Here is a 14,080-nt window from a genome sequence, read left to right on the forward strand (position 1 = left end):
TAGTATACTGTATTGGTGTTTTTCTTTCTGGCTTACTTCACTCTGTATAATAGGTTCCAGTTTCATCCACCTCATTAGAACTAATTTTTTTTTAGGGCCAGTTTAATGATTGTGAGTTCTAGCTCAGATGAGGGTATCTACAATGTTATGTGTCTTTAAAAGAAAAGTACAACTGTAAAGCGTAAATGCCCAGATTATTTGAAATGATAAAATTATTCTCCATATCCCTTCAGTTCAGTATAGAATAGGCATAATAACACTCTATTTTATAAATAAACCCATTCTTTGTGCTGTATGTTGTTAGTACTTGGAGGCTGCAGTGAGGAGCCACAGGTACTTTGATGTGAGTTAAATAAAACACATAAAGAGTTTAGCCTTTAAAAGCACCACAGATTTATTTATATGTAATTTAAAAATATATAAATGGGTGGCAGTAGGTGGCAAAGTATAACCTGGGGCTCCTGAGAAATCCCCAGAACCTTTTGAGGTTCATAAGGTCAAAACCTTTTTCACTCTTGCTCTCTCACAAGTGTACAGTGAAATTTTCCCCAGGATACCTGACATATGATATTGTATCTGATTGTGAGTGGTACTTCTTTGTAGAAAGATTAAGGTGCCAATATATGGATTTGACTTCCCTGGTGGCTCAGACGGTACAGCGTCTGCCTACAGTGTGGGAGACCTGGGTTCAGTCCCTGGGTCAGGAAGATCTCCTGGAGAAGGAAATGGTAACCCACTCCAGTATTCTTGTCTGGAAAACCCCATGGACGGAGGAGCCTGGTAGGCTACATACGTCCATGGGGTTGCAAAGAGTTGGACACGACTGAGCAACTTCACTCACTCATATGGATTTGAACGTTCTGGTCTGAGACAGCTGTTTTTCATTGTAAATGTATAAAATGACCCTCTAGTTTTTATGCATCAGATTTTTAGCCATGACTAAGATCAGTCTTTCTTCAAGATCCTTTAGTGTGTAGGCAAAATCAGTATGGTGGCCTGTAAGGACAAATGTGATATGTATTCACTCTTGTCTTTAATAAATACATCCAGCCACTTGGAATATAGTGTGATAATTTTTGCAATAATGAAAATTGTAGCTCTGGGTCTAATATTTTTAAAATTAATAAGCTTTATTTTTATAGAACAGTGTTAGGTTCAAGGGCTTCCCTGGTGGCTCAGATGGTAAAGAGTCTGCCTGCAATGCAGGAGACCTGGGTTTGATCCCTGGATCGGGAAGATCCCCTGGAGAAGGAAATGGCAACCCACTCCAGTATTTTTGTATGGAAAATCCCATGGACCAAGGAGCCTGGTCAGCTACAAGGGTCGGACACGACTGAGTGACTTCTTTCTTTAGGTTCAAAACAAAAAGGAGCAGAAAATACAGAGACTTCTCATGCTAATTTTTACATAAATTTTTCAGTATTTGAGAATAGAACTTTTAGAGATTGAGCTTTCTTTTTTTCCTTCTAATATTTTTAAGGAAGTCTGAACTGTTGCTTCAGTTGTAAAATAGTCTTAGAGCATGCAGTGATGATCAAAATTATGCCATTGACCATTAAACTGTCAGAACATGAGAATGAGAATTTGGGAATGGGTTTGTTAGATGGAGGAAAGTAGCAAGTAATGCAGTTTTCTAGGGAATCAATAATAGCAAGAAATAAAAGGATTACCAAACAACATGAAATACCCTATTGATATTACACATGAACTTTTCATCATTATTTTCTTGGCTGGTTTCAGTCAGATAAAGTAGTCTTTTGACCCCATGATTGTTATTAAATATTCATAGATAATTCTAGAGTAGAAAGTATCATGTTTTAGGTAAAGGTTTTGTGATTTTTACAGCTGAAATTCATAGATAATCATTATGAAACAAATACAAAAGAAAATCAAGTAAGTTGAATACCAGTTTTATTTATTAAAAAAATACAATGAAAATGTTAACACATAAGCACAAATATTGTAAGGGAAGAACTTTGAGTAGTGAGACTGAGTGCTTTTCTTCCTTTATAAGTATGAATTGTATAAAAGGGTTTTTTTTTTTTCTGTGATGATTTTTTGTGTTAAGGAAAATGTTATCTTTAAACTTAAGATAACACTGAAAGGAAAGGATAACTGTAAGGTATTCCTTTAAACTTTCTAAATATTTTTGCCATATTGTTTAGCTTGTAAAATTTTAAGTGTGTAAAATGACAGAAGAAAACTCTTACCTTTTTAAACAATATGTTGTGAAAAGCTAAGTTGCCTTGTTACATAGTGTTTTTATTGCTTTTTGGAGTCATTTTTTAAAATTAAAATCTTTTTATCAAAATTTATTTTAATCTACAAAAATGTGATTTATTATGAAAAGTTGTATTTACATTAAACTTATAGGAGCACAGTTACAGGGAATATGTTCATTCTGAAATAGCACTATTGAAACAAATCTTTGCTCCTAGGGTTGGAAATCCATATCCACCTACCAAAAAGTATTTGTCTTAATGTATTTACAGATTATTTGGAAACAAAAGGGTTTGTTTGACAATGAGTTGTTTTACTTTAGCTCTTTAAGAATCATTTATATCTCACATTTTATTAAGATAGAAATGTATATTTTAGTAGTTTGCAGTAAAGTAAAAGGTGTCATTATATTCTCTCTTTTTTTCACTAGGCATTTTTATTACCAATTTGTGAAGCAGCAGCTATGAGAAAAGTGGTAAAAGTATATCAAGAATGGATCCAGCAAGAGGAAAAACCTTTGTTCATGCAAGAGCCTGAAGAAATTGTGATCTCTTCTTCAGACCTTCCATGCATTGACAATGTCACAGACCATGATATTTCAATGGAAGAAGGAGAAAAAAGAGAAGAGGTGAAAATAAGACTTATGTATTTTAGTATAAGTGTAATAGATAAGATTTTCACAGAAGTGTGGTGATATGGGATAGATGGGAAGGTAAAGATACTTTTCAGTATACAGTTGATCCTTGAACAACGTGAGTTTAAAATATGTGGGTCCATTTATATGAAGATCTATTTTGATAGTAAATATTACAGTACCACATAATCCATAGTTGGTTAAATCTGTCGATAATGGAGAAACTGTGGATATTGAGAGCCAACTATAAGTTATATGCAGATGTTTGACTGCTGAAAGGGTTGGTGCCCTCTACCCAATGTTGTTCAACAGTCAATTATATTTCACAGTTTAGATAATATGTTATCTCAGTACTCTATCCCAAAGCTCTTTGATGTCACAACTTTAAAAGAGCTTGTATTCTGATTCTTTCAGTCATTGTCTAGATCAAAATTGGATGGTATTACAAAAGGTATAATATTTTAAATTGTGGTGAGAATTCCCTGGTGGTCCAGTGGTTAGGACGTGGTGCTTTCACTGCTGGGGCCCAGATTCATCTTTGGTTGGGTAAGTAAGATCCTGCAAGCTGCACATCCCAGTCAAAACAAAACAGTGAGACTAAATCAAAATGGTTGCTGTAGTACATACACTGAAAATACTTTTATTTGGCTGTAGCTAAGAGTTGGTGGTTGAGAGTGATAAGAAATGTGAGATAGACAAGAACTAGACCCTGTTTAGTAACTTGTATGCTGTCATGATGGACTTTGATTACATTCTGGACACTGGAAAGATTATGAATAGAAAAATGGCATGGATAGTTACAAATCTCAGAAGGCTCATACCAAGCTTAGAATGGAAGATAGCTAGTGTCCTTGTCTGGAGGCAAGGACACTAGCTAGGAAGTACCAGGAGGAGATAATAGGCACCTGATAGAGGACAGTGGCAGTTGCAATGGAAATATAAGGGAGAAGACAGATTTATGAGCTCCTTTGATGGTGAAATCAAGTTTTGATGACTAATTATATGTGAGGAATGAGAAGGTGTCCCAAGCTTTTTCTTTTGCAACCAAGTTAGTTGCCATTCACACATGAACAGGAGTGAAAATAAGTGCAAGTGTGGTGATTATGTCCAAGGAGGCTATATTCGGATTGGTAGAAATGAGAACATGCTTGTATAAATTTACTTGTAAGTGTCTTGAGTTTGAGGTGCTTGTGGGTCATTCAGGAAGAACTGTTCAGAAGATACCTGATGGAGAAGTATGGAGCTTAAGAGAACAGTGTAGACTAGACCATGATATATTGTATTGGCTACTCGCACAAAGCTGAGTTACAATACTGCTTCTGGTAATGAAACAATAGTTTGATTAGACTAAATCTTCCATATATTAAAATTGTAAGTTCTAGGCAGAATACTAAAAAAAAAAAAATGAAGATACTAGATACTATTGAATGACCAAAAGCAGAAAGAAATTAGAAACTTAAAAAAAAAAAGAGAGAACAACATTGAGTGAAATTTCTGTTTAACTGAGGGAACTCCTTAATCAGCAGGACTTTCGACAGCCAACACTTTGGCAGAAAGCTGCAGTATTAATGGTTTGAAGTGTCAGTATTCGTCTATCTTTGGATAACAGGAATTTTATTTTTCTTAAGTAGGATAAATAGAAGCTGTTTTCTTTTATTTAAGTCATTTGGATTCTGGCATTTCCTTTAGAAGAGGATTTATCTTTTACAAAGCTATAAATAATATGATCCCATTCTTTTTAAGATTTATTTATTTACTTATTTGGCTGCGCTGGGACTTTCTCTAGTGGCAAGTCAGGGCAGGGGCTACTCTTTGTTTTTGGTGTGCAGGCTTCTCATTTCAGCAGCTTCTTGTCGCAGAGCACAGACTCTAGGCATACTGGCTCAGCAGTTACAGCTTGTGGGCTCAGAAATTGTGGTGCACAGGCTTAGTTGCTCTGCGTCATGTGGGATCATCCCAGACCAGAGATGGAACCTGTGTCCTCTGCACTGGCAGGCGGATTCTTAACCACTGCACCACCAGGGAAGCCCAAAACAGTCCCATTTTGAGTGTGTAAGTGTAAGAGGGGAGGTTTATACATTAGATAGGTAGAAAAATGTCTCCGTATCTGAAATAATACAATTTCTAACTGGTCCTGATGGATGATTTTTTTTTCCTTATATTTTTGTCAATGAGAACTTTTTTTTTACAGTGTACATATATGTTACGTTTGTAGTCAAATAGGATATCTTCTATTTTGAGATGTTTAACAGAGGGACCTAGTACTTTCCAGTTTACTTCTTGAACTTACTGACTTATCACAGCATTCTTAATTGATAAAGTATTAACTTGATATTTTGCTTCAGGAAAATGAGACCAATGTTGCTGATCATGTTCGAAATTCCACTTGGCCTAAAAATGGCACCTACCAAGATCTTCTTCATAATGCTTCTGAAGAAGCCATAGAACAAAACATACGAGCTGGTGCCCAGGCAGTTTTGCAGGTAGATCACTTTTTGTTTATTTTTATAAAATGAAATAAAAATCATTAACTATTTCAAATACATATTTCAGTATTTCAGTGTAATTTTTTAAATACAGTGAACCCACCACACACATTTATCAATTACTGTTATACCCTATTAATGTTGTTTTTTCCTTAACCTTAATATCATAATGTGTATTGATAAACATTGCATTTTTTTCCATACAGTTTTAAAATTTTTATAAATTGTGTCATGGTATACTGTCATCAGCAACTTTTTACATTATCCATTATGTTTTTGAGATTTCTTGTTGATACATAGCCATAGTTAATTCATTTAAAACTACTTTGTGGTATTATAATTTATGATTATTTTGCATTTTTCTTAATCATTTTTCAGTTGATGGTTTTTGTGTGTATGTGTTGATGGTTTTTTAAGTTGGTATTTTAAGATGGTTTCCAGTTTATCAGTATTCCAGATAATGCTGCATTGAACATTCTTATACATGTATTTTTGGGTACGTGTTGCACAATTTCCCTAGGATATATATATATAAGTGGAATTGCTGGGTTGGAGCATTTGTATGTTATCAGTTTTACTTAACTATTAATTGCCAAATTGTTCTTCAGCATGATTATATTTTACATTCCCTTAGGAATGCTTATAAGTTCTTATTTCCTTGTCTCTTCCTCAGAACTTATATTGTCAGATTTTAATTTTTGCTGCTCCTGTGTATATGAAATGTTATTCTTTTTAGTTTGTGTTTCCCTGTTTTAATTTACTTTTCCTTTATCACTACCCAGTATCTTTTCTTATGTATGGCCTATTAATGTTTTTCCATTATCCTTTTGGATTTTTTTTTTTGTTACTGATTTTTAGTTCATTGTATTTATTCATATTTTAAATCTTACTGTTCTTGTCAAGGCCACATGTGACTTCTTCATTGTTAAATCACATGGAGTTTTTCAGTACTAATTTTACCAGATTTGTCAGCATTTTACAGAGTAGATCATTCCTGTTAAAACCGTTCTTCAGATGGCCTTCAGATATCATACCCTCCTGTTTTTCTATTTTCTCCTAACTCACTGGCTACTTCTTAGGTTTTTGTTTTCTTTTTCTTTTCTTTTCTTTTCCTTTTTTTTTTTTTTTTTTTTACTGATTTTTCAAAATATTTCTGAACTTTCATGTTGAAGTACCCAGGAACCAGTTCTTGGCTCTCTTTTCTATGTAAACTTACTGATGTCTTATTGATCTTACCCATTCTTAGGGCTCTAAGTGTCATCTATACACTGCAACTTATACTTTTTATTTCTAGTCTGAGACTTATTATCTGAACTCTTAAGAGTCTTGAACTCAAATATTCAGATGCCAAGTTGGCATCTTCACTTGACTATCTAATAGACATCTTAAATTTGACGTATCTAAAACTTGACTTATCTTGTTCAACAAACATGGTCTTCCTGCAGTTTTTCTCATTTCATTTGATGGCAGCTCTTGTTTTGCAGTTGCTCAGGCCATCTTATTTCCCATGTTTCTTTTATACCCTATGTCTAATTTGACAACAAATCCTGTCAACTTTCAGAATCTATTTAGAATCTGACTACTGTTCAGCACTACAGTACTTCTTTTGTTCAAGCTTCAATAATCTTTCATCTGGAATATTGCAATAAATTTCTAATTACTATTCTTGCTTCTGGTCTTGCACCTGCCATTACCCTGGTATATTCTCAACCCGATAGCCAGAGGGATCCCATAAATCAGATCATGTCATTTTTCTGTTCCAAAGCCTCTGGTGACTTTTCATTATCAGAGTTTTCCCAGTGATCTGTCAAGCCTTTACATCATTGCTCCTCAAAGTATGTGGTCCACAGACTAGTGCCAGCCCACAGGTAGTTACAAAATTGAGAGTGAAAGTTTAGAAACTTAAGTCATTTAATATCCCTTGATTCTGATGAGAAGTTTGGGTTTGTATTTTGCAGGTCTTTTTCTCATTTCCTTTATCCTATTCATTTTTTTAAATTTTATTTTACAATAGGATTGGTCTGCAAAAGACTCGGGGGAAAACCTGTACCTCACCACTGGCAGTATAAGAAACTCTACTTCATGTGCTCTGGCTGTTTCTCAACGCACCTCCCACTGCTTTTCCCCTTCCTCACTTCACTCTATACTTGGTATTCCTCACATATGCTAGGCCGGCTCTCACCTCAGGTCATTTAAACTTGCTTTTCCTTTTCTTAGGAACATTTTTCTTCCAGGTTGTTACATAGTTGACCTTTGTCTTTTCTGTTTTAAGTCATCCTTATTTATATTCATTTTCTGCTCCCTGTCACTTCCTTTGCTTACTGGGTTCCACGGGACAATGAGATGATAGTGAGGAATCCTTGTCTTGTTCTTGACTTTTGGCACTACTTCCGTATATTCAGGTTCAGGCAGAACTTTTCAAGTTCAGTTGCTGTTAAAACATTTGCTGTAATTCCTGATAAATACTCTTTTTCAGATTTAAGAAATTTTACCTTTTTTCTTAGTGTGCTAAACTTTAAAAAAATGAATAAGTGCTAAGTGCTTTTCTTTATGCAGTGTGATGATTCTACCTTTTCACATTTTAATCTGTTCATCAGATCAGATCAGATCAGTCGCTCAGTCGTGTCTGACTTTTTGCGACCCCATGAATCGCAGCACGCCAGGCCTCCCTGTCCATCACCACCTCCCGAAGTTCACTCACACTCACATCCGTCGAGTCAGTGACACCATCCAGCCATCTCATCCTCTGTCGTCCCCTTCTCCTCTTGCCCCCAATCCCTCCCAGCATCAGAGTCTTTTACAATGAGTCAACTCTTTGCATGAGGTGGCCAAAGTACTGGAGTTTCAGCTTTAGCATCATTCCTTCCAAAGAAATCCCAGGGCTGATCTTCAGAATGGACTGGTTGGATCTCCTTGCAGTCCAAGGGATTCTCAAGAGTCTTCTCCAACACCACAGTTCAAAAGCATCAATTCTTCGGCGCTCAGCCTTCTTCACAGTCCAACTCTCACATCCATACATGACCACTGGAAAAACCATAGCCTTGACTGGATGGACCTTTGTTGGCAAAGTAATGTCTCTGCTTTTGAATATGCTATCTAGGTTGGTCATAACTTTCCTTCCAAGGAGTAAGTGTCTTTTAATTTCATGGCTGTAATCACCATCTGCAGTGATTTTGGAGCCCCCAAAAATAAAGTCTGACACTGTTTCCACTGTTTCCCCATCTATTTCCCATGAAGTGACGGGAGCGGACGCCATGATCTTCGTTTTCTGAATGTTGAGCTTTAAGCCAACTTTTTATAGGGTACATTATATTATTAAATTTTGCTGATGTCAAGGCATTCTTACATTTCTGAGGTAAATATTACTTGGTCATAAAGTATTATATTTTGCTTGAGTTGAACTGTTATTTTTTTGAAGATTTTCGTCTATATGTTCTGAAGTACCTCTTACTTTTGTTATATAGTCCTTATCTAGTTTTGATAACTGGGTTATAGTTTTATAAAAATAAATTTGGTAGTGTGTTTTTTCTTTTTTTGTTTCTAAAACATTTTATGTACAATAGGGGTCATTTTTTGGGAAAATTGGACAAAATTCTGCCTGTAAAGCAGCGTAGGCCTGGTGTTTAGGGATGGGTCAGGGATACCTTGATTAGCAGTTCAATGTCTTTGTATTGAACCTCTTTTCTACTTTTTCTTGAGTCAGTTTTGGCAGTTTATGTTTTATCTACAAAATATTCATTTTATTAAATTTTCAGTTTTACTGGCATAAAGTTATTCACTAAACCATCATTTTAAAATTCTCCACTGGGTATGTAGGTACATCCTTATTTTATTTCTAATGTTATTTGTGCCTCTCTTTTGCAAGTCAGTGTTGGTAGACCTACAGAGTCAGCTCTTCACACAATTTTAAACTTAGCTTAAGTGTTCTTCACTCACATGATTTTACAACTATATTTTGTTACAGAGTTCATCCAGGGAATTTAAATCAGAATTGTGGGTATGGAAGATGTAAATGTTCTTGGTTCACAATAAATGTAATGTTCTATTCCTCCAAAGTGTTTTGAGAACCTTTGCACATACCTGTCACTAATATAACAACTTTGTCCTCTATAACAAAGTATAATTAATGATATTATAATAAATTGAATTAAAGATACATATTGATAGATCCTGATTAGTAGTACTGTAATATGCAGTCTGTTATTAACAAAACAGATATGCATACATAATCAATAAACATGAAAAAAGAAAATAGATGATTTTGAACACCTCATTCAGAAAGTTCACCTTGTTTGAGGTATCTATCATCTTGATTGAGGTATCTATCCTCTTTTATCCTAAACTGTTTTTATTTTTTATTCTTTCCATTTTATGACAGTAATAAGGTTATTTTGTTAAAGACTCACTTTTAAAAATTGCTGTTTTTCACTTGGTTTATTTTCTTTCAGTGCCTGCTAGTAATTGTATATTTGTCTAGATAAACATAAAAATAGATTGAATGAATTTTAATTTCCCATATCAAGCTGGTGGTAGAAGCAGGATTAGAATTAACCTATAGTCTAATGCTTTTAAGTTTGTTGTAGATCACCTAGCATCTTGGATTTTTTCCCTTTAAATTTTGTAACAAACAGCTTATGATTTCTTTTACCTTAGGTGTTTATTATAAACTCTTCAAACATATTTCTTCTTGAACCTGCAAATGAGATAAAAAGTCTTCTGGATGAGCACACAGATATGTGTAAACGAATTCTTAACATTTATCGGTTCATGGTTGTGCAAGTATCAATGGACAAAAAGACTTGGTAAAAAAATGCTTTTTTTTTTTTTTAAGTGTATATGCACATAGTAAATTCTAGAGGAATAGTGTCTGAATAGGGCTGGTAACAATATTGTGCAGGCTTCCATTATTGAATGAATGAATGACTATAATATTTTAGGTAATAATCATGATGGCAACAATGTTCCCTTCACTTTATCTCAAACATCTTTGATCAAACTTTACAAGATCCCTTTGTTTATCTTTCTAAAGTGGGCATTGATGGCCTTCCCCAAGAATGAATACTGGCATGCATGTATGAATAAATGAATTTATGTATGTTTGAATGAATGATTAAATGTTTGACTGTATGACTGCTTCATTCCTGAACCTTATATTCAAGGCCTTGTACAGTCAGGCTCCTGACTACTTTTCTAGCCCTTTCTCAAGCCTAAATTCTGTCCTGCAGGATGCGATCCTACCTGCCAGCTTTATCAGATTTGCTCTCTCTTAAGCGGTCTGAACTTTTCTTTAGAGAATCTAATTCCTGTCATCTTTTCTTGTTGTTACCATAACTATCCTTAGATTCTACCTTCCTTTCCTCACATACTCTTCCTCTTTCAGTTCTCTTCCTTTCATTCTGTGTTTTTACCTCTGTCGTTTTGTGGTTTTGCAGTCACTAAATTGTGTCTGACTCTTTGCAAACCGCTGGATTGCAGCATGCCAGGCTTCCCTGTCCTTTACCATCTCCTGGAGTTAGCTCAAATTATGTCCGTTCAGTTGGTGATGGACATGTATACAAGAAATTTTTTAGGAACTAAGACAATTTTGACAAGATCTACAACAGAGATGAGGATGAGATGGTTAAAATAGCATCACCTGTGTTGTAGATCTTTTCAAAATTGTCTTAGTTCCTAAATTATTTGTATACATGTCTGTTTACCTCACTGAATTAATATGCTCTACAAGGTATATACTAGCTGTCTTGTTTTTATATTTCCTACATTTCTTAGCATAGTATCATATATTATGGATACTCTGTAAAAATTTAATTGAAATAAAAAAAGGACTTTTAGAGAGATGAGAAGAGCAGTTCTTCAGTTTTTGTAAAGATACTTGTTCATTGTAAAATTCAAACAAAGAAAAGTTTTAGAAAGAAAATTAAAGTTTCCCGGATGCTCATTCTCTATAGGTAATCATTGTTTGTCCTTTGGTGAACGTTTGGCTGACCAAACCACATAGAGTCACATAGTGTTATACCATATGTATGTACCAAACCTTAACTAACCACCTCTTGGTGGACATGTAGTTACTTATTTTGTTGTTGGAGGAGAGAAGGACAGTAAACATCCTTATTATGTATATAATTTTTCTCTTTTGACTCATTCTTTAAAAGTAGGAGTACTTAGTAAAGCAATATGCCTAGTTTGTTTTGTTACATATAGGAAAATAGTTTTATTTAAAAAAAAACTTTATTATCCATATTGATATAGTTAGAAGTAGTTACTGTTATTAACTTATTTGGAGCACTTTTCTGTGTCACATCTTTTTAATCTTTTTACATCTAATTTTTTCTTAATCCTTGTAGCACCCCCATAAGGTAGATAATTTTACATGGTGATTCTTAGGCACAAAGAAATTAAGTAATTTATCATTGTTCACACAGCTTTGTTTTGAACTGTGGTCCTTTTGACTTCAGAGCCCAAGTTATTGTCAGCCAATAACTTTTACTTTGAACCATTCTTTGTTAGTCCCTCCCCTTTTTTTCTTTTCACATGCTTTGAATCAGTGGTCTTGGCCAGGTTAAAGTGAGAGACTTCTGTGTGGAACACAATTTAAAAATTTTTGTAAGTTCTCTTGAAGTCATAGCATTGTGAAAGATTACTCACATATTTACATTGAATTTACAGGACTTTATAATTCATTATTGTATTATAAAGTGAAAAGTTAGATATATGAATGGATTGGAGTTTGACCACAAATCAGAAAGTTTTACTTGGAAAATCCATTATTTATTGAATGTGTAGTTGACTTTAAATGGCTTTTTGTTTCATATAGTGAAACTGGAAGCCTAAAGGTTACAAATACATTACCTCTGATATTTACTTTATGAGCTGAATACATATATTTGTTTAGTTAATAAGTTCAGACACTGTTCATTGAGTGATACTTTTATATTTAATTCTGCCCTCACTTCCCAGAAAACCATGATACCTACATCTGGGACCTCTTGCTACCTCTGGCACATTTCTCACATGGACTGTCCCACATATTGCTGTGCCTGGAATGGGCCTGCAGACAAGCCAAAGAAGAGGAAGCTGTGATAGAGACTTGGGCTATTAGTCTGTCTATATACCCGCCCAAATCCCCTTCTCAAACTTTTTTTTTGGCATGTGGTTGAGTCAGTTTTTGAGTTACCAGGTGCAAATAAGGTAGTTTTATGGTCTTAATATTAAGCATTAAGGAAAGAGAGGCTTGGTAAGGATAATATAATAGGATTGGGTGACTTGCAGTACACATCAAGGATAAAGAGTTGAAAGATAACCAAACTAGAAAGGACAGAAAGAAGCAATGGAGTAATAATCCTTGCTTTCTCATCAGGCTCATTGTGATCTTTTAGTCTTAAAGTATCATGCAGTTTTTGAAATTGAACCTGGTACAATTCTAGATATGAAGTTTCTCATGTTGTAAAGATGAATGAGGTAGACAGGCATCAAGGTAGAACTGTATTGTAAAGACAAATGAGTGTTCTTCAGACAGCTCCATAAGGTCACTGCTTGATTTGTGGGATGGGGGGATGGGAGCAGTCTCCATATTCTCGCCCCTAATTCATCAGCTTTTGTACAAATTTTTATTTAATGGAGAGGTATTATGGCTGAAAAATGGCTTGTGTAGATTTGTAAAATGAAAATTTATATTTTAATATATAAAGAATTCTGAAAATTTGAAAGATATTTGACATTTGAATTATTGAAAGATAATACCATTTTTATAGCAAATACTAATTTCAAAGTTATTTATTAACCAAAAGCAAATATATGCAAGAAGGAAACATTAATTAATTTTTTTACTTTAAGGGAACAGATGCTGCTTGTGTTGCTCAGAGTCACGGAATCTGTACTGAAGATGCCATCACAAGCTTTTCTGCAGTTCCAGGGGAAAAAAAACATGACTTTGGCAGGTCGACTTGCAGGACCACTTTTCCAGGCAATAAAAAATAAATAAATAAATAGATAGATAGGTGGATAGATACGTATTTTTTCTTAAGATTCATTGAGCCCTGAACTTGTTTCTTGGGGAAAAAAGCTTTAAATCAGAAATCATATTAAAGGAGCTTTTGTAGAGCCAAATGAAAGTTGTATATCTAGTAGTATGTTTGCCATACATACAAACTAACAGCCTAGCAGAATAGATGAAATACCAGTCAGGCCTATGAAAAAAGTGTTAAACTGATGACATTTACTTTATCTCTTGTGGGGTACACTTTCATATGATTGCAAAAAGATGCCAGAAGGCTTTGTGGTAATGATTTGATTGTTTGCATTATGAGTTTCCAAGTCTCTGGCATTGTTAGAAAAACAAAACTTCTTTTAAATTGTTCTGTAGTTTAAAAAAAAGTAAATCAAGATTCTTTCCCACCACGGTATACTGTTAGACTTTATTCTCTTCACGTCTTCATTTGAAGTATCAGTAGTAGTTGATGATATAGGAATTACATCTTGTGTTTTCCAACCTAAGGATAGAGTACTGACTTTACATTTGTAATAGATTATTTGGAGAACAGCAAAATAATGTTTTTTTAAAGACAAGACATTAATAAACACATGGATAAGATGGCTTTTAATGTCAAGGATAAAAACTATCTCAGATCTAAGTCTTGGCCATTTAGTGTAGCTGTTCAATTTAATATTTTTTTCCCAGATGGTGCTAGTTTACCTAAAATTCTGTGCTGATAGTGAATAAGTCTTTCAAATCAGCTACATT

At 34.4% G+C, this 14,080-nt stretch overlaps 1 protein-coding gene across 9 annotated transcripts in view; it reads left to right on the forward strand.

Annotated features, from left to right (window-relative positions):
* Positions 1–14,080, forward strand: part of RALGAPA1 (Ral GTPase activating protein catalytic subunit alpha 1) — a 207,800-nt gene that overhangs the window by 67,749 nt on the left and 125,971 nt on the right. For all 9 annotated transcript variants that reach the window (XM_025270980.3, XM_025270981.3, XM_025270983.3 and 6 more), the window contains 4 exons: positions 2,651–2,848; positions 5,200–5,337; positions 9,994–10,142; positions 13,174–13,303. In XM_025270980.3, the coding sequence (XP_025126765.1) occupies positions 2,651–2,848; positions 5,200–5,337; positions 9,994–10,142; positions 13,174–13,303 (615 nt within the window). The remainder of the gene's footprint in view (positions 1–2,650; positions 2,849–5,199; positions 5,338–9,993; positions 10,143–13,173; positions 13,304–14,080) is intronic.

The sequence above is a fragment of the Bubalus bubalis genome, chromosome 20, assembly GCF_019923935.1.
Source record: "Bubalus bubalis isolate 160015118507 breed Murrah chromosome 20, NDDB_SH_1, whole genome shotgun sequence".
Classification (NCBI taxonomy): domain Eukaryota; kingdom Metazoa; phylum Chordata; class Mammalia; order Artiodactyla; family Bovidae; genus Bubalus; species Bubalus bubalis.